Source organism: Balaenoptera borealis (assembly GCF_965194805.1).
Source record: "Balaenoptera borealis genome assembly, chromosome: 1".
Lineage (NCBI taxonomy): Eukaryota > Metazoa > Chordata > Mammalia > Artiodactyla > Balaenopteridae > Balaenoptera > Balaenoptera borealis.
Window position 1 is genome coordinate 88,503,148 of NC_138860.1, and position 21,930 is coordinate 88,525,077.

Here is a 21,930-nt window from a genome sequence, read left to right on the forward strand (position 1 = left end):
ATGGTGAGAAGGGAAAGGAGGGGACACAGTAGTTTGAGATTCCCCATACTATAGGATTCCTGTAGCTGCCTGACTACTCTGCTCTTAGACCAGGAAGAGACAGGGCCATTTCTACTTCCTGAGTGGGACTAGTGGCAATACGGGAGTCTTACAAAGGGTTGTCACCTCTGCATGTGACAATGTCCTGTGGCCCACTTACCCCCACCATACCCCGGTGCAGCTCCTATAATCCTCTCAGTCACACTTCTCCCGAACAGCAACGGTGCCCCCTCACACTTACCCAGAGTGTCCCCTTAGTCAGTGCAGAGCAGAGGGTGAGACCAACTGACTCAAGCGGTCATTTGATTCAAGCTAAAAAAACCCTTTCCCTCAAATTATCTAAGAAATTGCCCCTTTCTTCTGCCTTGCTTTGGAGACCGTTAATGGGAAAATGTCCCTCCCTCTGCACAGTGAACAAATTCATTCACTATTCCTACTCCGAGGCAAATACTGCACTCACACTCCCCTTCTCCCTCTCCCTGAGTTACCAACCCTCACTTGGCAATATCCTCCTCGACCCCTGGCAGCTCCATTGAGGCACATTCACTATATAGCCACATAAAAGACAAAAGATGAGTCTGGATCAATTTCAGGAAAATTCAGGTTAAAACGTGGAAATCCAGGAAAGTCAGAAAATAGGGCTAAACCCCTCAGATTTAGCTGTTCATCTTAGTTGAATTTACCAAACAGTGGTTTGGGTCTCAGAGACACCAGTTATTCCTCTGATCTAAAGTATTATCTAGCAGCCTGTAATGCTTCCCAAACTCCTTCTCGACAGGACAGGGCACACACAGATACTGATAATATTGGTATAGTCCTCTGGTGCCAACAGCTGGAGATTTAGAAACTGATAAAGTCAGAGGCCACCAGCTCCAGGTCGCTCAGGCCACTTCAGGTCCTGCTAGCCCAGACACTAAGAAAGCTAAGGAAACCAACATTGTGGCAACCAGTTAGGAAGCTTAATCCTTGTAAACCATAGCCTAATGTCCTCTTAACCAAGGTGCTGTCTCATCTCACCCTAAACTCAGCCAGTCCCCTCTGTCTTCCTTCCCAACCTCACTCCCCCATCAATCAAGACAGCCCTCCCTTTCAGGGAAGCCGCCCTCTCCCACCCCACCCAAGGCCAACGGCTGTTCATTCCATCAATACCCTTTCTTCATTCTAAGGTGAACTATTCCTAAAGATGAAAATGCCTAAGACCCTGTCCTAAGAGCTCATCTGCATAATCATCTTCAAAAACAAACACGAATTTCTCAAGGAACAGAAATGTCCTCAGCCCCTGCCCTGTTCCCCATGGCATCATTCCCTGCCCCCATGTGCCAGAGCTAGAAGGGTCCCTTCTCTAAGCAGAGCGTGTGACTTGAAAACTACCAGCTTCAGTCACCTCTGCGGCTTGTTTAAAAATGCAGATTTCTAAGCTCCCCCTCCCTTACTAAATCAGAATCCCTGGGGGTAAGGCAGTAATCGACACTTTAAACCAGCCCCCCAAGGTGATTGTTCTACACAGTTCCAAACCAGAGGTCGAGCGTCTCTGATTTAAATCAGCTCGCTCTCTTTACAGAGTAGGAAAGTAGGAAACAGGCACAAGATGAGGTGAAATGGGCTTGTCCAAGGTCACACTGGCGTTAAGGTGACCAGACCAGGCCCGGAACCCGCCTACCCCACTGATTCGCACAGCACCAGCTAGGAAGAGCTCGGGATCTGGATGTGTCCACCACCAGCCCCTGCCCCCCCCCGCCCCGAGCCGCAGGCCCCCGCACTCACCCTCTTGTAGATGTCCTCTCTGCTGGCCTCATACTTCTGCTGCATGCGCTCCTCCAGGAAGTAGATGCGCAGCTTGAGGCTGAAGTTCTCCTTCTTCAGGTCATTGAGGTGCTGGGACAGAGTGCGATATCCATTAGACATGGTGGGCAACCCATGGGGAGGAGCACATGCCCAATCGCCCCCTCAGCCCAGGAACGTGGTGCAGCTGCACCGCGGCATGAAGCGAGCCGGCGGCGACGCTGCGAGGCTACGGCGACATGCCCCTGATGGCTGGCGCTCCCTCCCGCACTTGGGCCTGGGCTCGCTGCTCTGGGTGCTGGAGCGCAGCGCGCTTTCCTTTTTTACCTCGGGAGATATTTGCGGAATCCCTGACAGAGGAACATGCTGCGTGAACTCAGACACAAGTGGTGTAACCCGACTCCAAGCTAGGACTCGGCTCTCACCCTCCCTCAGCCTCTCAGGCCCAACTGTAGGCAGTTAACAGTTTCTCAGAAAAGAGAGGGGGCTGACCCTCAGAAGCTTCCAGGAAATGGGGAATGGGAGTAATTCAAGGTGATGGTTGGGTTGCAAGGACACAGAATGGCCCACAAAATGGTGACCACGTATCAGATATCCCCCTTCTGTCAGGTGCAAATCTTAAAGAACGACTAATCAGAGGGGTTTCTAATTTCCTTGGATGATCCAGAAGCTCACCTCTCATCAGTTCCTTCCCAGTTTTTCTCCCTGGACCTTTCAAGCCCTGAGGCAGTTAAAGAAATAGCCTTTATTACCATGCCCCTCCCCCCATACACACCTGAGCCACTTCCAAAGAAAGGGCCAATCTTCTAGTTCAGTGGAATCTTTGCAAAATCTGTCTACCAGTTACACAAGCTCCAAGAGGCAGGGTCAAAGGTTCCTCCCTCTAAGGAATGAGGGCGAAAAGAGGGTGGGAGGTGATGGAGGGAGGCGTCAGGCTGGAGCCCAGAGATTTTACCCAGTCACTAGTTCTTAACTCCGGCACCTGCCAAGTGGAGCTAGGCACTCATTACCAGATCCTGCTCCTAAAGCAATTTAAGATCCTTGAATGACAGCTGCAACATTAGCAGGAAGTATTATTTATACCACACCACACGGGACACTGAAGGTGACTGGGAGACAACCCCACAGCACAGATACCAAACACGAGTTCTTGGTTGCAGTAACACTAGCTTCGAAACAAAATTAATATTAACATCCAAAGTAAAGGAAACAAAAACTTTATACTTAATTCAAGTATAAGGTTCCTCCCCAACCTACCTGCTCTTCATCCTTCTAATTCTTTCTTCACTCTTCATAATAATTCCAATCAACCTCCCTTTTTGTACACAGCATGTAGTATGTTGGGCATGAGGAATACAAAGATGAAGACAGTCCCAGCCCTCCAAGAGACAGGTGGCCATAGAGATGTAGGTGCATATGTTTTACACTATAATCCTCCAGGCCTGTGTCATTCAAACATTTTACATTTCACACTGCAATCCAGTGCATGCACACACACACACACAACTGAAGTAAAAGTTCCCCAAAGTAATGTTAACCGTCACTATGTAGGATGCACTCTGATATTTCCTATTCCATTTCTCTTTTTGGGAGTGACCCACTGAATTGATTCCATGACCCACTAATAAGTTTTGTCCTAAAGTTTGAAAAATACTGAATCTGTGGGAACCCAGAAGAAAGAGTGATTCATTCTCATTGGGATGGTGAGAGAAAGAAAGCTTCGACAAGGAGTTGCACTTGCACTTTGCCTTGAAAGACAGAAAAAATTTGAGTGAATAAAGTGGCCTCAGGAGGGCATAGTTAGAACTGAGCATTCTCTCAACTAGAGCTGGATTATAAGTAGGCAACACATTTCTTACCTAAACCACTGGTAACTTAAGACAATATATTCTTCATTTTTAAAAAGTGCACACATTTAAAATGCATTTAGCTAATTTCATTAAATCTGTGCTCTTAGAATAAATGAATTTCACCTAGGCTTAGTTAGAGACAGTGAGGAAGAGAAAAGTCTAAGATAAGACTCAAGAAGATTCTTTTCTGGTCCCAGCTGTGTTACTAAATAGCCGTATGACTTTGGGAGTACACATCTCCAGAGGCCTAACTGTCCTCATTTATAAAATGAAGTGGTTGGAAACGGTGATTTTAAGGCCCTTTCCTGGTCTAAGCTCCTAGAGGAATAACCTGGTTATTATTACCTCCATTTTGCACAGGGGGGAACCAGGTGCCAGATTCTAGATTAGTGTTTAATCATGCTTTTGATGTCTACTTGGATTCTTTCATCATGTACGATAATTTAATAGAAGCTTTATGGAAAGTAAAATTGCATATGAATGCAGGTGTTCTTATCCAACCTATATATTTCTTTCTTCACATTAAGCCTATTTTCTCTTATGCCCTGTGATCCCTTGTTCTTTTCCTATCTCTCTAGCCTCTTCTCTGTGTTGTTTGTTTTTCTTTTTTTTTCTTTTTTTCCTGGCTCTTTAAAGCTACTACTTAAATGATGATTAGTCATTAGCCTTCTGATTTTTTTCTCTTCACACTTTCTCCCTTAGAGATTTTATCCACTTTTAGGGCTTTGACTTTTGCCTCCCAAACAGTCCCCAAACCTCCAACTGAGTTGTCTCACCCAAGATCTAGCCCTACATATCCAGCTCTTTGCTGAATAGTTCAACTTGAATGTGCCATTCTCACGACAAACCTCATGGCAAAAACTTTTGCAACAGTGTCTATCATGTCTGCCAGAACTCATCCAGCTAGTTCTTCTCCTTATTAAAGCTAAAAAAACCCATTATTTTAAAAACATTATTTTCAAAACTCAAATCTTATCCTGTCATCTCCCTTACTTAAAACTCCTTCCCAGGCATCTCATCACTGTTAGTATAAAAGAAAAAAAAAATCACACCCTCTAAAGATACCCTGCCTCTTCTTTCAAGTCACTTTCTCAAGTTTGAATTCCACCCAAACAAAGCTTTCCCTGCTACGCCAGACTGGAAAAACTTTTTCCTCTTGAGCTCCTAAGGCAAATACTAACGTTTGGCAAGTGCTCATATGCTGCCTCATGGTACTGCTTTTCTGTTGTCCTGCAGGGTTATTTACACATTTTAGAGCTTTTAACTTTTTCATGTGCCTACCTCTCCAACTAGTCTGTAAGCTGCCCAAGGGTCAATGACTTATATGTCTCTCTATATTCCTTCAGCTCCCACAATTGCCAAGAAGACCTCTCCAGTTAATTCTTCCCACTGTGCAGTATACAATCACCTCAATCAGACTAGAGTGTTTTGAGGGCTGGCAAGGCATATTTTGTGTCTTTGTATTCTCATTGCAGAATATTTAGGACGCACTCCCTAAATATTTGTTAAATTAATGAATAGATAATTATTGCATATATATTTCATTTTTTGCTGATTTGATCTGTTAAATATGGGCTAGCTTGCTTATGTTAGGTTGGCCAAAAAGTTCGTTCGGCTAAGATCTTATGAAAAAACCCAAACAAACTTTTTGGCCAACCCAATATTATTCTCATAACTTTCCAATGATATAGAAAAGTTTGTTTTAATGGTTCCAAAGAAACTGCATCTGCTAGAATGGTGACTAGAAAAATATTGTTTTGTTCACTTAAATTTCTAAGTTTATATGCCCATCTTGACTTTTCTCCTGAACTCCAACCTACACCTAACTTCCTAGTAGAAATCTCTGCTTGAATATAGACAGTTCATACTCGTGATATATAAAACTGGATTCCTAATTTTTCCCAGCACATATGTTCCTTCCTCTTTGGACCCCATTTCAGTTTGTAACCACCAATATTTGCAGTTGTTTGGGCCAAAACCTTTGAATTATTCTTGACCCTTCTTTCTCATGCACATCATCTCATCTGTCTGTAAATCCGTCTATCAAGATTTCTATTTTCAACACATATAGAGAAGCTATCTACCACCACTGCCACTCGTACCTTTGCCACGCTGGCCCAAGATACTGTGATCTCTCCTCTGAGTTATTTGAATAGCCCCTTAACTGGTCTCCCCACTCCCACCCTTGCTCCCCTATAGTCGATTCTTAGTGCGGCAGCCATATCTCTATGAGGGATACAAAATGTCAGATTGCTCCTCTGCTGGAAACCCCCAATGGCTTCCCATCTAATTGAGAGTGAAAGGCTAAGTCAGTCATTTTGTTAGCCCATAAGTCCCAAGGCCCTGCATAATCTGGATCCTCTCCCCTACCCTCTCTTGTACATTTTTCCTACTACTCTTCCCCTACGTACTCTGCCCCAGCCACACTGTTTCTCTTTGCTGTTTCTCAAAAACACCAAGCACCCTCCCTCCTCAAGGCCTTTCAGCTTATTGATCCTTCTGAATAGTATGCTCTTTCTTTAGTTATCTGCATTCTCTTCCTCACCCTCTTCAAGTCTCTGATCAAATGTCACTTTCTCTATGAGGTGACCACCCTACTTAAAACTGTAACTCACCCTATGCCTCACCCCAGCTCTCCATGTCTCCCTTCATTGTTTTTTTTAATCCCATAGCACTATCATCTTTTAAAATATTATATTTACTTATTTATTTTGTTTCTTGTCTGTCTCTCCCTACTAGCATGTGAACTCCATGAGAAAGCCAGGATATAGGCCTGTTTTGTTCACTGCTATATCACCTGTACCCAGAATGGTGCCTGGCACATAGTCGGTGCTCAAGAAATACTTAATAAAAGAATGGATGAATAACTAACCTGCTGACTTTGACTTCATTGGATTTAATCCTAATAGAATTCAATCTGTATACAAGATTATGCAGATCTTGTAGGAGGCAGAGCATATCTAAAGGTAATTTTATAAGTAAAATTAATTCTTCTAACAGACTAATTTTAATGCACAATGCAGAATCTGAACTATGTACAAGAGTTCTGAATAAATGGGGAATAATATATGATAAATAACAATCAAAGGGCAGTATGAACTGTACAAATAGTAAAAACTATAGAAATTAGGAAAGAGAGGCTACCAGAGAAGGTTCCAGAGAGAAGTGACATTTTTGCTCTCCTTAAATGATGAATCAAGTTTGTATAGGCTGGAGGGAGAATACAAGGCAATCTAGGCAGGCAGAACATAAGCAAAGGTGCAGAGGACCAAGTGGACTGAAACAAAGGGCACATGCTGTCCTGTAGTGGGTGAACAGAGAGGACAGGAAGTGAAGAACCGTTTTAGAAAGATCTTGAAAGTCAGGATGAGAAGCCTGAGTTTGTTCCTTTAGCAGATCCTGGTTCTCAGTTTGAACAAAGGGTGAGGAACTACTTACTACTTACTTTACTTGCTTATTGCTTATGTTTTGTTTTACTTGTTTGCGTTTTGTAGCTTTAGCAAACAAAACCACGCACACCTGGGCTGCTCACTAGACCTCCTAAATCAGGACCTTTCAGAGCTTTGGATAAGCTCTGCACTGCTTAGGAAATAAACACTGCAGGTTCCTGAGCAAGGGGCAGTGCTTCTATCTTTGTTCTTCCTTTTTAATGTAGTATATAGAAAATCTTTACTCTTCTCTGAAAATATTTTTTCCAAACGTTAACAGTTCTCCCCTGCTCATTTCTTAATTTCTTCTTCCCACCGCTTCTTAATGTATTAGTCCAGACTGGAAATAAGACTTTAATAAGAACTCAATCAATGCCAACAATAGTAGGAGATTACAACCCAGCTGTTGTATGTCATGCCCCATTAACATAACCGATTGTCAAGTCAGCCTTTAAAAAAAACTCAGCCTCAATTTGCTTAATCATATTCAGACCCCCCAGATAGTTCTTACAATGGAAATGCTTGAAAACATATTAATCTCTTACCAATCCCTCTCCTAAAAATACAGTTCCACTCCACTAAAAATGATTAATCATCTTAATTGACACATTCTTTTCAAATATAATGAAACTTTTGCAACTTAACTCCACTAATTTGATATCTGTGATAACTCATAATTTTACATTTCATGAAAATAAAAATATTCTTAAATAACTTAATATGGTAAGCAGAGGAAAAGGAGAATAGTGTTTTAAGCAACCCTTGACATTTTATTCTCCACTTACAAATTGGCAATAAATATTATCACTATTATATGTATTTATCTAGGTGGGATAGCACAGAATTGTGGAAAGGGCAATAGCTTTTGAACCAAGGAGATCTGGGTTCAAATCTCAGCTCTGCTATTTTCTAATTGTGTGACTTTTGGAAAAATATTTAATAGTAATTAACTGTAGGAAAGGAGTCAGGAGGTCGGATTGGGGTAGGCTATTAAGAGTGTTGCAATTGCATCTGTAATGTGAACTTTTATTTTTCAATATGAGGCAAATAGAGTGAAAATAATATTTGTTAAAATTTAGATATTGTGGGGGACTTCCCTGGCCGTCCAGTGGTTAAGACTTCGCCTTCCAATGCAGGAGCTGTGGGTTCAATTTCTGGTCAGAGAGCTAAGATCCCACATGCCTTGTGGCCAAAAAACCAAAAAAACATAAAACAGAAGCAATATTGTAACAAATTCAATAAGGACTTTAAAAAAATGGTCTAAATCAAAAAAATCTTTAAAAAAAATTTAGATATTGGATACATGGACAAGTGTTTTATTGTTCTTTGTATGCTCTTGTCTGTGAAATAGTTTATTATTTAAAAAAACTATTTTAAATGGAATGAAACTAGGAATTACAGGAAGGCAGCTTTCAATTAAATATAAGAATAAATTCTCTAGTAGAGTTGGATGTAATGAACTTATTGCCACACTCCATCCATACATTCATACATCAAATATTTACTTAGCACTTACATTATGAGAGATAGTAAATTTCCTGGCACAAAAAGGTATCAACTGAAACTAAAGAACCACTTGTCAGGGATATTGTTAAGAATCTTCACACATCCACTAGGAGTTAGTTCTGGAGAACTTTTAAGGTCTTTAGCCATCCTGAGATTCTATGTTTGAAACATATTTTCTCATAGAAACAATATTACCAAAGGCAGCACCAATGAGAGAGCTGTCACTTTTTGAAAGATCTCGGAGCACCCCACCAGCTCTCTCTTTTTTTTTTTTTATAAATTGATTTATTTATTTTTGGCTGTGTTGGGTCTTCGTTTCTGTGCGAGGGCTTTCTTCATTTCTGTGCGAGGGCTTTTTCTAGTTCTGGCAAGCGGGGGCCACTCTTCATCACGGTGCGCGGGCCTCTCACTATCGCGGCCTCTCTTGTTGCAGAGCACAGGCTCCAGACGCGCAGGCTCAGTAGTTGTGGCTCACGGGCCCAGTTGCTCCGTGGCATGTGGGATCTTCCCAGACCAGGGCTCGAACCTGTGTCCCCTGCATTGTCAGGCAGACTCTCAACCACTGCGCCACCAGGGAAGCCCCCCACCAGCTCTCTTATGGTAGAGCCCTAAAAGGTAGTGGGGGTCTACCTGTTCAGACTGAGTGCTCTGGTTGCCTTGCGCAGGAAGAGGAAGAGGAGATAAGTGAGCATAAAGGATATGATATTCCAAGACAAAAGCAGCAACAACGACTGGGGACCTAAGGATGACCCTCAACAGGCTTTGCTAACTGTTACATTTTCAAAACAGACCTGTGGGAAAGTCACACCAATGGCTGGAGAGTGCTTCCCGCTCTTTAGCACCCAGGAACCCTACTTGTTTTGGATTAGACGGCAGGGATAGACACGAAGGGATGGGGCAAGGAGAAGGAGGAGGATGGTTTGTTTCACATATAAATATTTTATTTGTAATACATCTATGTGTCTGGGAGTCCCTATGCTTTTCTGGTAAAATCTAAGATGGAGAAATACAGAAGTTTAATTACTGGCTGTTTTGAATGACTTTGACTTGTATTACAAAATTAATTAGATATAATTACACTATCTTCACAACAACAATCACTTGTATAGGATTTGACAATATACAAAGCACTTCCATATATGTATTATTTCATTTTATCTTCATTACAACACTGTGAAGTAAGTGGATTGGATATTATTATCCCCATTTTATACTCCAGGAAAGTAAGACATCAGGAAGTTAGCCGATTTGCTTAGCTAGAAAGTGGAGGAGCACAGACTATAGCTTCCAGCAGTCTGACCCATATTTCATACTCATCAGGGCCTTAATCATGACACTAGATGACCCCTGTGAACCTAGGATTCCCCTGTGACTAATAAGGTACTTCCAATTCTACCTCAGGTCCCTGCATCTTTTCAAAAATATCCTTCATTATAAATAATATTGCTTGTGACCTCAGAGGATCTGACCACCTGAACCTATATAAAACATAGTTTTCTCCATTTTCAAGGTGACTAAACCAAAGCTAGTCCTCAAAAGATTAAACATAGGGTTACTATATGACCTAGCAATTCCACTCCTAGGTATACACCCAAGAGAAGTGATACATATGTCCACGCAAAACAGAAGCATCATTCGCATAGTCAAAAAGCAGAAACATCCTAAATATCCAAAAACAGAAGATTGAATACACAAAGTTTAGCATATCCATATAATGGAATACTACTCAGTCATAAAAAGGAATGAAGTACTGACACATGCTACAACACGAATGAACCTTGAAAACATTATATAATGTGAAATAAGCCAGGCACAAAAAGTCATATATTACATGATTCTATTTATATGAAATTTTCAGACTAGACAAATCCATAGGGAAATTAGATGAGTGGTTTCCAGGGCCTGGGGGAGGAGGGAACAGGAAATGACTACTAATGGGTGTGATGGGTTTTTGGGTGGTGATGAAAATGTCCTGGAACTAGATAGTGGTAATTGTTGCACAACTCACTGAATATACAAAAAACATGGAATTGTACACTTTAAAAGGGTGAATTTTATGGTATGTAAATTACATTTCAAAAAAGCTGTTATTTAAAAAAGAAGAAAGAAACCAAAGCTGGGAGAAGTAACATGTCCAGTCCTTTGCCTTTTACAAAGGATTTTTTTATGATAAAGATTCAATTCAAGTTCAGTTCGATTCAGTTCAGTTAAAAGCAAATGGTTTAGAACTGACCATTTCTAAATGTATATTAATCCTACTCAGATTATGGGGCCCTAACATAAAGGCTAGATAAAGTATACTTTAAGTGGCCCTCAATATTAAATACTCATGGATTACTATGTTCTATCAAAAGTTAAAGTTTTGTTACAATCCTTAAATAAAACAGAAAGAAAACATGATCCACCCTATATTTCGACAGGAAAAACATACTCATTAGGCTGCCCTGAAGAATATGCATAACTTCTGCCGAACATTCTAATAAGGAAAATGTCAATCGAAGTCAATCAACTTGGTCTTCCACACTTCCACACAGGGTTTGTGTCTAGTGTTCCAGAAGTCAGTTGTTGATGCCTGCCTCAGAAAGCAGACTGAGAACTCTACAAACATCTGGCTTTTCTTCTTTTGGGTTGCACAATAAACAAATCTTTCTTCTGAAACTCTGTTTCTGAAATTTCAACATAATCCCTGAAGTTTCAGTCTTTTAAATGCTAAAATATTAACAATATCATTCAATTTTTTCCCCTTCAACTCAGAAGCATACTGATACCCATCCTCTACACAGCCTTTTCTTGAAATAAGTGGCCTGATGGCAAGACAGCTAACAACAGAGCTATTATATCAGGTCAATAAATAAACGCTGTCTTAGGCAGCATCATTGTGTAGATAAATGGCAGGGGTTCCAGTGATGTTCCTGCTGCCTTCCCCCACCATAGATACACACCCACACCACCCCCAGTGACCCTGGAATAACAGGGTGTTGTCATCATCATACTGGAGCACTACGAACTATATAAAAACAAAACAAAACAAATAACAACTTCCCTGGTCACCAAAAATAAATGGCCCAGCCAGAAATAGCACTGTCAGAGACAGTTAAATGAGTTCCATGGCAAAACGACAGTTGAGCTGCACTGATGCTGGGAGCTCCCAAGGATTCCTAGGCTCCAAACTAGATTCTCCTACGGTTTGGCCCGACCAACAAGAGCAGGACTTGGTGTTGTTTGTTCACAACTGGCTCGACCCAGGAAGATTATTTGCTGAGCTTTTACTATTCAGAAGGGAACGTGTCAATTTATGGCCTCACCTATTTTTCTAGATTTTCATGAATTCTTTCTCCATCCTTCTCTAGGAAAGAAGGTGATTTCAAAGGCACAATTAGGACTTTGTCTAGGCATAAGAGCTGAGTTCACAGTGATACCATGAATAACCATGGTAGTAACAATAAGGCTTTGACCGAGAGTAGCAGGTGGTAGGGGGAGATAAAACCAGCTTGAACCCCATTCTATACTCTAGTGCTCCAGCCATGACAAAAAGCCTCCTGTTGCTGAACTTGCTCTCTGTTGCCTCTAGGACTTTTCACGGGTAGCAGTGTCAGCCTGGAAAGTCATTCCTCTTCAATTTCCATTCAGCTCTGACTTCACTATCTCCAACTAGCCTGTACGGATTTGAATTAGGTATTACCTACTAAAGGAAGCCCATCTGACCCTAAAGTCTGGGTAAGGGCCCCTCCTGAGTGCCTCCACAGCATTGTAATGATTACATTCTGTTGTAATTGGCTAATCTGTAAACTCCATGAGGGCAGGAACCATGTTTGCCTATCCATTATTGTATGTGCAGTGCTTAAGACATTATGTTGTATACAGTAAGCACTTTAGAAATATTTGTTGAATGATTAGATAAATAAAAGGAATGCACATTATTAAAAATTCAGATAATACAAAAAGTTATAAAAAAGGTAAAAATCATGGCTAATCCTATCACCCAGACCTAATCACTTTAAATATTTTGGTGTATATCCTTCCAGACATTTCTAGTTTTTCTCCCTCAAAAATGAGATCTTATAAATACTATGATATCACTTATATGTGGAATCTAAAAAATACAACAAACTAGTGAATATAACATAAAAGAAGCAGACTCACAGACATAGAGAACAAACTAGTGGTTACCAGTGGGGAGGGAGGGGCAGTATAGGGGTGGGGGAGTGAAGGTACAAACTGTTGGGTGTAAGATAGGCTCAAGGATGTGCTGTATAACAAATAGCCAATATTTTTAATAATGGAAATGGAAAGTAACCTTTAAAAATTGTGTAAAAATAAAATTTTTTTAAAGAGATCTTATTTTATGTAATATTCAAATTGTTGTTGTTGTTCTGCTGTTTAATCTTAAATTTGTTATTATTATTACAGACATCCTTCCAAGTCAGTACATTGTTCTGTGATGCTCTGTTGTATGTGTACCATGGCTGAAATAATCAATCCTTGCCTTGATGAGTAATAGATTGTTTCTAATATTTTATTAGTATAAAAACACTGAGACATTCATCCTTCAACACACACCTTTTCATACTTGATCACTGTACATGTAAAAGCTAGAACAGGCCTGGCACATAGATTGTACCCATATACTGAGTAGATGAACAAACAAATGAATAAGGGGAGCAGCTGTACATAGAGTGGCATAATGAAATTGTGGCTAAGAGTTCAGGTTCTGGAATCGGTACACTTCTGTTAAAATCCCAGCTCTAGCACTTTCTAGCAATCACTAGTCTTTTCCTAGCTTCAGTGTCCCTCCATGTACAAATGAAAATAATGGTTGTACCAACCTCAAAAGACTGTTTTCAGAACTGAATAAGATAATGCAAGTCAGGTGCATTCACAGAGGTCTGCACACTGTAGTACTCAATAAATATTAATTGGTATCATTATTTTTGTTATTTTAAAATTTTATCATTGGAATGGAAATTCCTCAAGTCCATAGGAAGAAAGACAGAGCTTCTCTTCATACAGTGAAGAGGAGAAGACAACAAGTTCTAATGAGGACACAGAGAGGAGACAACAAAAAATAAGAAGGATTATTCTCATTCAAGTGCCATTTTCTCTGTGGAAGTGATTGCTCTTTTCTGTGTTGGTAACCATACCTTCCAGAACTTTCAGGGTTGTTCAATTTTTGTAATTTCATTCTTTTTGATAAAGTTACTTTGTTAATTGTGTAACCAAATGTGAGCCAATATTTATAACTTTGTAAAGTTTAACTATACGTATGAATACAAATTAGAAAAAATGTTTTGTCCTAACATCTAGGTTTTAAAGACATACATTTGATTGGCAATTACTCTCATCTTGTGATCTCTTCCACTGGTGCCTTAGATGTTATTTAAATTAAATTTCGTGTAACTTAAATTTCTTATGTCCCTAATCAGAGTGTATGTTCTCTGAGAATGGTAACTCATATACACCTCTGCATCTTCTACAGCACTCAGACTCATTCCTTTAATTCATAGTTCTTAAGAAAAATGTGATTGATTTGATGCTTATTTTTGGCAGTGTTGCTTAGGAATGAAAATGTTGCCGAAGTTCTGTGGAATGACTGTGTGGAATCCCTCTGAAAAGTCATGTTTAACAAGAAAGAAAAAATCCTGTCCTTATGATTGCTGAAAGTTTCAGATTTATCCCCCCTTCCCTTCTCATCTAATAACTTTTTGAAAGTCTCAAGACACTAGTGAAACCAAAACCAGTATGCTTGGGGCACTGTGGTTTGAGGAACATAAATGCCATTTTCAAAAAAAAAAAGAAAGAAAGAAAATGTACTTCACCAGTAGCTTTCATTTTCCAAGGCTGTAATTAAAGAGAAACTCAAGAAGCACTTGAAATGGCTGGACCTAAAGGCAGAAGTGACATGACCCAGACTCACCTAAACTAGAACAGGAAACCCAGGCCGTGATAACTCAGATCTCCATAAAGGTAGAAAAGTCTCTTTTAGGACTCACTCCCCGGACGCCCCCCCCCCACCCCCGCGACTTCAAGACCCAAGTGGAAAAATGTGCCAGGATGGGTGGGGCCTCAACAGGCTGACTCACTGTGGTTGGATTCAGACTGCCCAGAAAAGCTAGCTTCAGACTATAATTAAGCAAACATTGCAGCTGGTCTTGTTGGCATTTTCATGTGAAAGACAACATTATTAGAAAATGTGTAAACAGGGGAGGGCAGTGGAGGCCTCCTCTAGACCTTAAAGCCACAGACCCCTACCCTCTCCATGGCTTTTCTATATATAGCATTTGCCATTTTGATTCTCTGCATAAAACCAAATTGCACACATTGCACTAATGTAACCTCTCCTTCTCTGAATGGTCCTCTCATTCCCCCAAGAACCTTGACTCTTGGAATTATCTTGGCTCTGCCACTTTATACCTGTAATAGCTTTCATCAAGTTCTTTGAGTCTTGGTCTCTTCACTCATATAATGGATGTAATATAATATCTAATATCTATCTCATAAGTTAGGAAAATGAACTGAAAAAGAGCTGAAATAAAATGTGTTAAATGTCTAAAAAGTGCCTAGTGTTTAATAAACACTCAATAAATATTATTATTAGCTATTATTATGATCTTCTTAATAAATCTTGTCAAATATTTCAAAAGGTCTCTGCTTTCTTTCTCTTACTTTACATTTATAATTTTATGATCCCAGTTTAGGTAGACAGTTATCTCCCTTTAAACTCACCATTAAAAATAAATGTACTTTTCCCACCTGGCTCTGTAGTACAATGGATAGCACATTGGACTTCTAAAAGTATATGTATTTTTCCTGACTTCTCAGTTTCCTATCCTAACCAATTAATTAATATACCAATACCCTCTTTAGAATCATTTTACTTACTGTGAATACACTCAGTGAATACTGAAGTAGAGGCCAGGGGGAATATAAATCCAATATAACACCTAATCTTCAACACTTTTCAACAAACTTAGTTTAATTGATGAACATCTACTGAGCACTTACTATGTACCAGCATTTATGCTAGGTTCTAGAGACTAGAAAAAGGTGAACAAGAGGCTTTCTGCCTCTGAATTGCCTAGAGTCTGGGTATATATTTTGAGACTGGAGAATGAGCGGAGGCATCCTAAAAAGAAAAACAAATAAACAAAAAACTGAACCTGAACTGAAACTTGAAGGATGAGTAGGCTTTAACCAGGTAAAGAACAGGAGAGAAAAATTATTCTAGGCAGCGGGAACAGCCAGAACAAAGGCTTGGAAGTATGAAACAACTTTGAATTGCAAGCAGTTCAGAATTAGTGGAATAGAAAGCATGTGATGGAGAATACTGGGAGATAAAAGTGGATTTACAGTTTACCTAGGGAAGATAGAACTGTACTCTGTGCCCATCTAAATAGGAGGAGCTCATGATTCCAGGCCTATAGGAGTCAGCACTTTTATTACCACCAACATATAAAGTACTATTTTAGGTCACAAAAATGACGAGTATTCTCAGCACATTATGAGATGCTTGGTAAGTTCCTTTGTTACTCTTTGTGCCTTTGTTTCCTGATTTATAAACTGGTGTAATAATCATGCTTTCTTCACAGGGTTTCCATGCGCATTAAATGAGATGATACTGCACATACTTAGTACACTACTTGACACACAGAAAGTGATCAACACACGCTAGCTAGTGTTATCTATGTGCTGCTCAGGTCTCACTCACCCCAGAGATGCTGGAGGTGGGGTGGGTGCTGTGATCAGTGAGAAAACATATAGGAAAGAATTTTTCTCAACATATGACTATGGCCATTTGACATATGACTATGTAAAATGACCCAACAACCTGTCAGGATTTGTAATCATGGTACCTAAACTCCATGATCCTGAAAAAGTCACAATCTCTATGAGTTCTGGTTCCCTCACTTGAAAATAGGAACAGTGATGCTTGTTTCATGCAGGTTTATAAAGACAAAATAAGACAATTTATGAGAAGCACTTAACCCACTTCTCAAGTCTATAGTTCTGGAAAGAACAGAGATCACTCCATCAATGTATCTTTGGGGGGCGGGGGGAAGCACCTTTAAAACAAAGCTGACAAGGTTTAAAAATTAATTAAATCATTCACTCATTCAAAATGTACAAATGAAGCATACATACTAAGCAAAACTCTTTTATCATGGGGAACAACACCTATTAATTTACTTCTACCAGTGTAAAGTTGAGTAGGCTCATCTGTGTCACTATTTCTGACCCCTTCCCCCTGCCTATCCTTCCCTAGCCCCACTCATACTGTTGGTCAGGGATACAGAACGCAGAAAAAGAAAAGGAAAGAAAACTATATCTTCAAAGCTCTGTTCCCTTTGCCCCTTCCTCCTGCACCAATATAGTGAAGAAAGATGCTGTCACTTTCACTTGTTAATTGACCAATGATGTATTTTCCATAATGTGCCAGTATTTACATTTTTAGTCTATTATCACTTACTCTGGAATCAAAGGCTCTTTTCCCTAGAATTTCCTACATCAACAAATATTTCAGAAGCAATCACATTAACTGATCAATTAATTTTTACTGATTAAGTATCTTTAATATTACTTCTTTCCTTGTTCTAAGTCTCCCTCCTTACCTCTCTTGACTAAGTCTGTTCAGGCTGCTTTAAGAAAATATCACAGACTGGGTAGCTTATAAACAACTGAAGTTTATTTCTCACAGTTCTGGAGGGTGGAAGTCAAAGAGCATGGTGCCAGCCTGGTCAGGTGAGGGGTCTCTTCTGGGTCACAGAATTCTTGTATCCTCCATGGTGGAAGGGGCTAGGAATCTCTCTGGAGCCTCTTTCATAAGGCCCTAATCTCATCCATGAGGGCTCCACCCTCATGACTTAAGCACCTTCCAAAGGCCCCACCTCCCAATGTCATCACCTTTAGGGGTTAGTATCTCAACATATGAATTTTGAGGGAACACAAACATTCAGACCATAGCATCCCTCTAGCCCAGTCTCTTATCAGATCTATACATGAACATACTTCTCTTCCTTTCACCCAAATTTCCCCTTTGTCTGGAATATTATAATCTCCTTCTCTAACCGGTAAAATCTAACTCAACTTTGAAGATCTCACTCAATGTGCAGCCCCATGAGAGGTGTTCTTTTGTAGGAGGCCCTTCTCTGTCCTTTAATAAAATTAAACATTCTCTCCCAAGATCTCAGAGTACACTGTCCTTATCTTTACCATAAGGACGCATTATATTGTAAGTAATGCAATGTCTGTACTTCCCAATAGACTATTACTAAGGATAGGAATAGCATCTTATTTGAAGTGATCAAGTATTTGTTGCAGGGATAAGTGAAGTAAGGATGCCACCATGGTCTGAATGTGTCCCCCTCGCCCCCATTCATATGTTGAAATCCTAATCCTCAAAGATTATGGTACTGTATTAGGAGATGGGCCTTTGGGTTTCATGTCTTATAAAAGAAGCTTCAGAGAGATCCCTAGCCCCTTCTGCCATGTGAGAACATAGTGAAAAGGCATCAGCTATGAACCAGTAAGAGGGCCTTCACCAGAAGGTAACCCTGCTGGTGCCCTGATCTTGGACTTCCAGCCTCCAGCACTGTGAGAAATAAATTTCTGTTGTTTATAAGCTACCCAGTCTGAGTTATAGTAGCCTGAATGGACTAAGACAGATGGATTCCTGGCTGCCCAGCCCAGGCCTGTATCTCTTTGACATCTGCTTCATGCCCTGGAGGAGCCGACCTTTCTCTGGCACAAACCTTTAATATGTCCCTTTCCCCTTTCCGAGTACAGATCTCATCCTTCATCCCAAGGAATGCATGATTTAAACTTTAGAGAAAATATCATGTTATTTAGTGTTTTACCAGTTTTTAGGGTGGGACATTGGAATGTGTCACTCTCCCTCCTACATTTTTTTTTCTAACTAATGTTTCCTCTAATTTTCAAATCCTTTCATGGAGGTTCTTCATACAGCAGGTGCTATCATTCAAAGTCTACAGAATGGATGGATGGATGAATGGATGTAAGAATGAACACACCTGTGAGCAGGTCACAGCTTGGTTTACTGACAATGACCATTCTGACAAATGCATGTGCTGTAGTCTCATTGTTATTTATATATCGCTTGACACATAGGGGAGAGACATGTAAAATATCTCTTATTGGCCTTTTCTCTGCATCCTACCTTGGCTTCTGTCAGTGGTTCCCAGCATCGAGGAGTAAGGACTAACCAGCGATATTAGACCTTATTGCTCAGAGAAAAAGACTTAGGACTCCACAGTTGAAAGTCAGCTGACCCCTGCTCATCACCCAGCTCAGCCCATTATTTTCCCTCTCCCACAGCACCTGGGCATTCATCTGAGCAGTGGAGGTGACACCCTTCATTTCTATGATCCAAATCACCTCTCCACCAAAAGGAACATGCAGGCAGACTGCCTTTCAGAGAGCACCCTCAACAGCTTTGGGGAGTGCCGCAGCTCTGCTCACCCTTTCTGCACTGCAGTAGATGCAAAAGGGGGAACAGAGGAAGGGGTTGGGTGGTACTGCCCCCACTCCTACCACCAGCACCACAGCTGTTCAGAGGGTTAGTCTTCAAAACCGCTTAATATTCCTGCAAACTCTTTGTCTTTTTTTTTAAAAACGGTATCCATGACAACTCTGAGCACAAAAACCAAGAGTAGGCTGTTTAAATTCTCAGGCACACATTATATGGAACATATTCTTTGTCCACAGGAATGTCTGGTAGGATGTACATTAAGTCCTAGTGAAACATTTCTATTTACAAATTGAAAGAAGACAGGGTAAACGCATGTCAACACTGCTTTATTAACCTTCTTTTGAAAATGGAATTTTTATTTTATATAACAAAAGCTGTCAATTCAAGAATGAAAGAAACCCACACATCTCAGGGCATTTTTACAGTTTCATGTGTGTCCTGATTCCTGGGCAACCCCCAGGGGGCACCAAAGAGCTGTTTCCTTTTTTAGCACACAGGGATGTAAGAAATCCTGGGTGCTCTTTCCAGGCCGTAGATAGGTTCCAGTAGGTAGGTTCCAGTAGATAGGTTCTATTGTGCAGACTTCCTTGGATCAAACCAGGGCACAGGGAGCTGGGGGCCTGTATTACATTGTCAGTAATTTGGCTTTTGGCCAAATCTAAGGATCAACCTATCAAGATGCAGAGCACTTCAAGAGTTAAATCAGGAGTTTCAAGCAACAATGCCGGATTCTTGTTGAGAAGCAAATGGCTGTGGCTGAACCACCTCATGCTGCAGATGGTATCCAGATATCCAGAGTGGTCCAAGCCAGCAGCAGAGCATATAATGCCAGCCGACTGACTAGGTCTCCTGGGCTCACTATGGCCCACCTACAGATTCCCGGGGTGCCATTTAAACTTCCTAAATTTATCTGAGAAGTAAACCAGGGGTAAAAATGTTAAGCAGAAATAGTGGTACAGGCAATTGCCCATGAACCACAGTGCTCAGCATATAGTTAACAGTGCATAAGCTTATTGGGATAAATGCCATTGAAAGAGACAACATTTTGATAAGAATACACATAATCCAAGCTAAACTATGGGTCATATTTTTATAAGACACCACTATCCCCTGATACTCCTTCTAACTGGGATAACAATTATCCACCCATGTGACTTACCCTCTCAAAGTCTCGAAGAGCCTGGGTCTGCACCTGAAGAGGTCTTTCAAATGATCTCAAGGAATGCCCAAAGGGGACCTTCTCACCACTTCTCCAGGTCTGTGACTGCGCTGGAGGGCCTCGATCTTTGGTGTCACTAAGAAAAGCTGCCAGTGAAACAGAACAACAGAAAATTTTATATAACAGTGGCATTATGATCATTCCAACCTGCATGTTCCAGCAGAATTTGGTTTCTGCAAAAAAAGAACCAATTCTAGGCCACAGAGAAGCAGTTCACATACAGTAGCCTGTAGTAGATCATATTAGTAGTGGTCCCCAGCGCAGCACACTAGGTTATGTCCACACGCCTTTGTCATGTGATGTTCCTTCTCCTGCCATCAAGAAGTGGGGTCTATTTCTCTACCCCTTGAATCTGGGTTGGCTTAGTGACTTGCTTTGACCTAGAGAATGTGATAAAATGCTGCTGTTGGATGCGTTCAGGAGACTAGGCCTTGAGAGGCCTTGCATTTCTGTCCTTGCTTTCCTAAAACCCCAAGGCCACCTTGCTGTGAAGAAGCCCAGATTACCTTCCTTGGGGAGGAAAGGCCAAGTACAGGGGGAATGAAGATGCCAGTCACCACTGCTAGACACTTGAGAAAGGCTGTCTTGGACCCTCAGTCCCAGTCAAGCTGTCAGATTGTAGAAACAATAAACGTTGGAGAGGGTGTGGAGAAAAGGGAACCCTCTTGCACTGTTGGTAGGAATGTAAATTGATAGAGCCACTGTGGAGAACAGTATGGAGGTTCCTTAAAAAACTAAAAATAGAACTACCATATGACCCAGAAATCCCACTACTGGGCATATACCCTGAGAAAATCATAATTCAAAAAGATACATGTACCACAATATTCATTGCAGCACTATTTACAATAGTCAGGACATGGAAGCAACCTAAATGTCCACTGACAGATGAATGGATAAAGAAGATGTGGCACGTATATACAATGGAATATTACTCAGCCATAAAAAGGAACAAAACTGAGTTATTTGTAATGAGGTGGATGGACCTAGAGTCTGTCATACAGAATGAAGTAAGTCAGAAAGAGAAAAACAAATACCATGTGCTAACGCATATGTATGGAATCTAAAAAAGGTACTGATGAAGCTAGGGGCAGGGCAGGAATAAAGATGCAGACGTAGAGAATGGACTTGAGGACACGGGGGTGGGGCGGGGAAGGGGAAGCTGGGACGAAGTGAGAGAGTAGCATTGACGTATATACACTACCAAAGGTAAAATGGATGGCTAGTGAGAAGCAGCCGCATAGCACAGGGAGATCATCTCAATGCTTTGTGACGACCTAGAGGGGTGGGATAGGGAGGGTGGGAGGGAGGCTCAAGAGGGAGGGGATATGGGGATATATGTATACGTATAGCTGATTCACTTTGTTATACAGCAGAAGCTAACAAACCATTGTAAAGCAATTATACTCCAATAAAGACATAAAAAAAAAAGCTGTCAGATTATTTGAGTGATGGCAGTTATCTGAGTGATCCCAAGTGAGACCAACAGAAGAAATGCCCAGTTTGCTAACATCCAGGATTGTGAGAAATAATAAACCATTGTTGTTTTAAGCCTTGAGTGGGCAATCTTTTTCTTAAAGGGCCAGATAGTAAATATTTTAGGCTCATGGGCATCAACTCTGT

General features: G+C 40.8%; 1 protein-coding gene across 17 annotated transcripts in view; it reads right to left on the minus strand.

Annotated features, from left to right (window-relative positions):
- Positions 1-21,930, minus strand: part of PDE4DIP (phosphodiesterase 4D interacting protein) — a 213,658-nt gene that overhangs the window by 141,863 nt on the left and 49,865 nt on the right. For 13 of the 17 annotated variants that reach the window (XM_082368421.1, XM_082368426.1, XM_082368423.1 and 10 more), the window contains exon 1: positions 1,804-2,128. In XM_082368421.1, coding sequence (XP_082224547.1) covers positions 1,804-1,944 — 141 coding nt within the window. In that variant the 5' untranslated portion in view covers positions 1,945-2,128. Of the gene's footprint in view, positions 1-1,803; positions 2,129-20,247; positions 20,394-21,930 lie in introns of those variants that run through there. The other 4 variants (XM_082368435.1, XM_082368438.1, XM_082368437.1 and 1 more) reach the window with 1 other exon arrangement.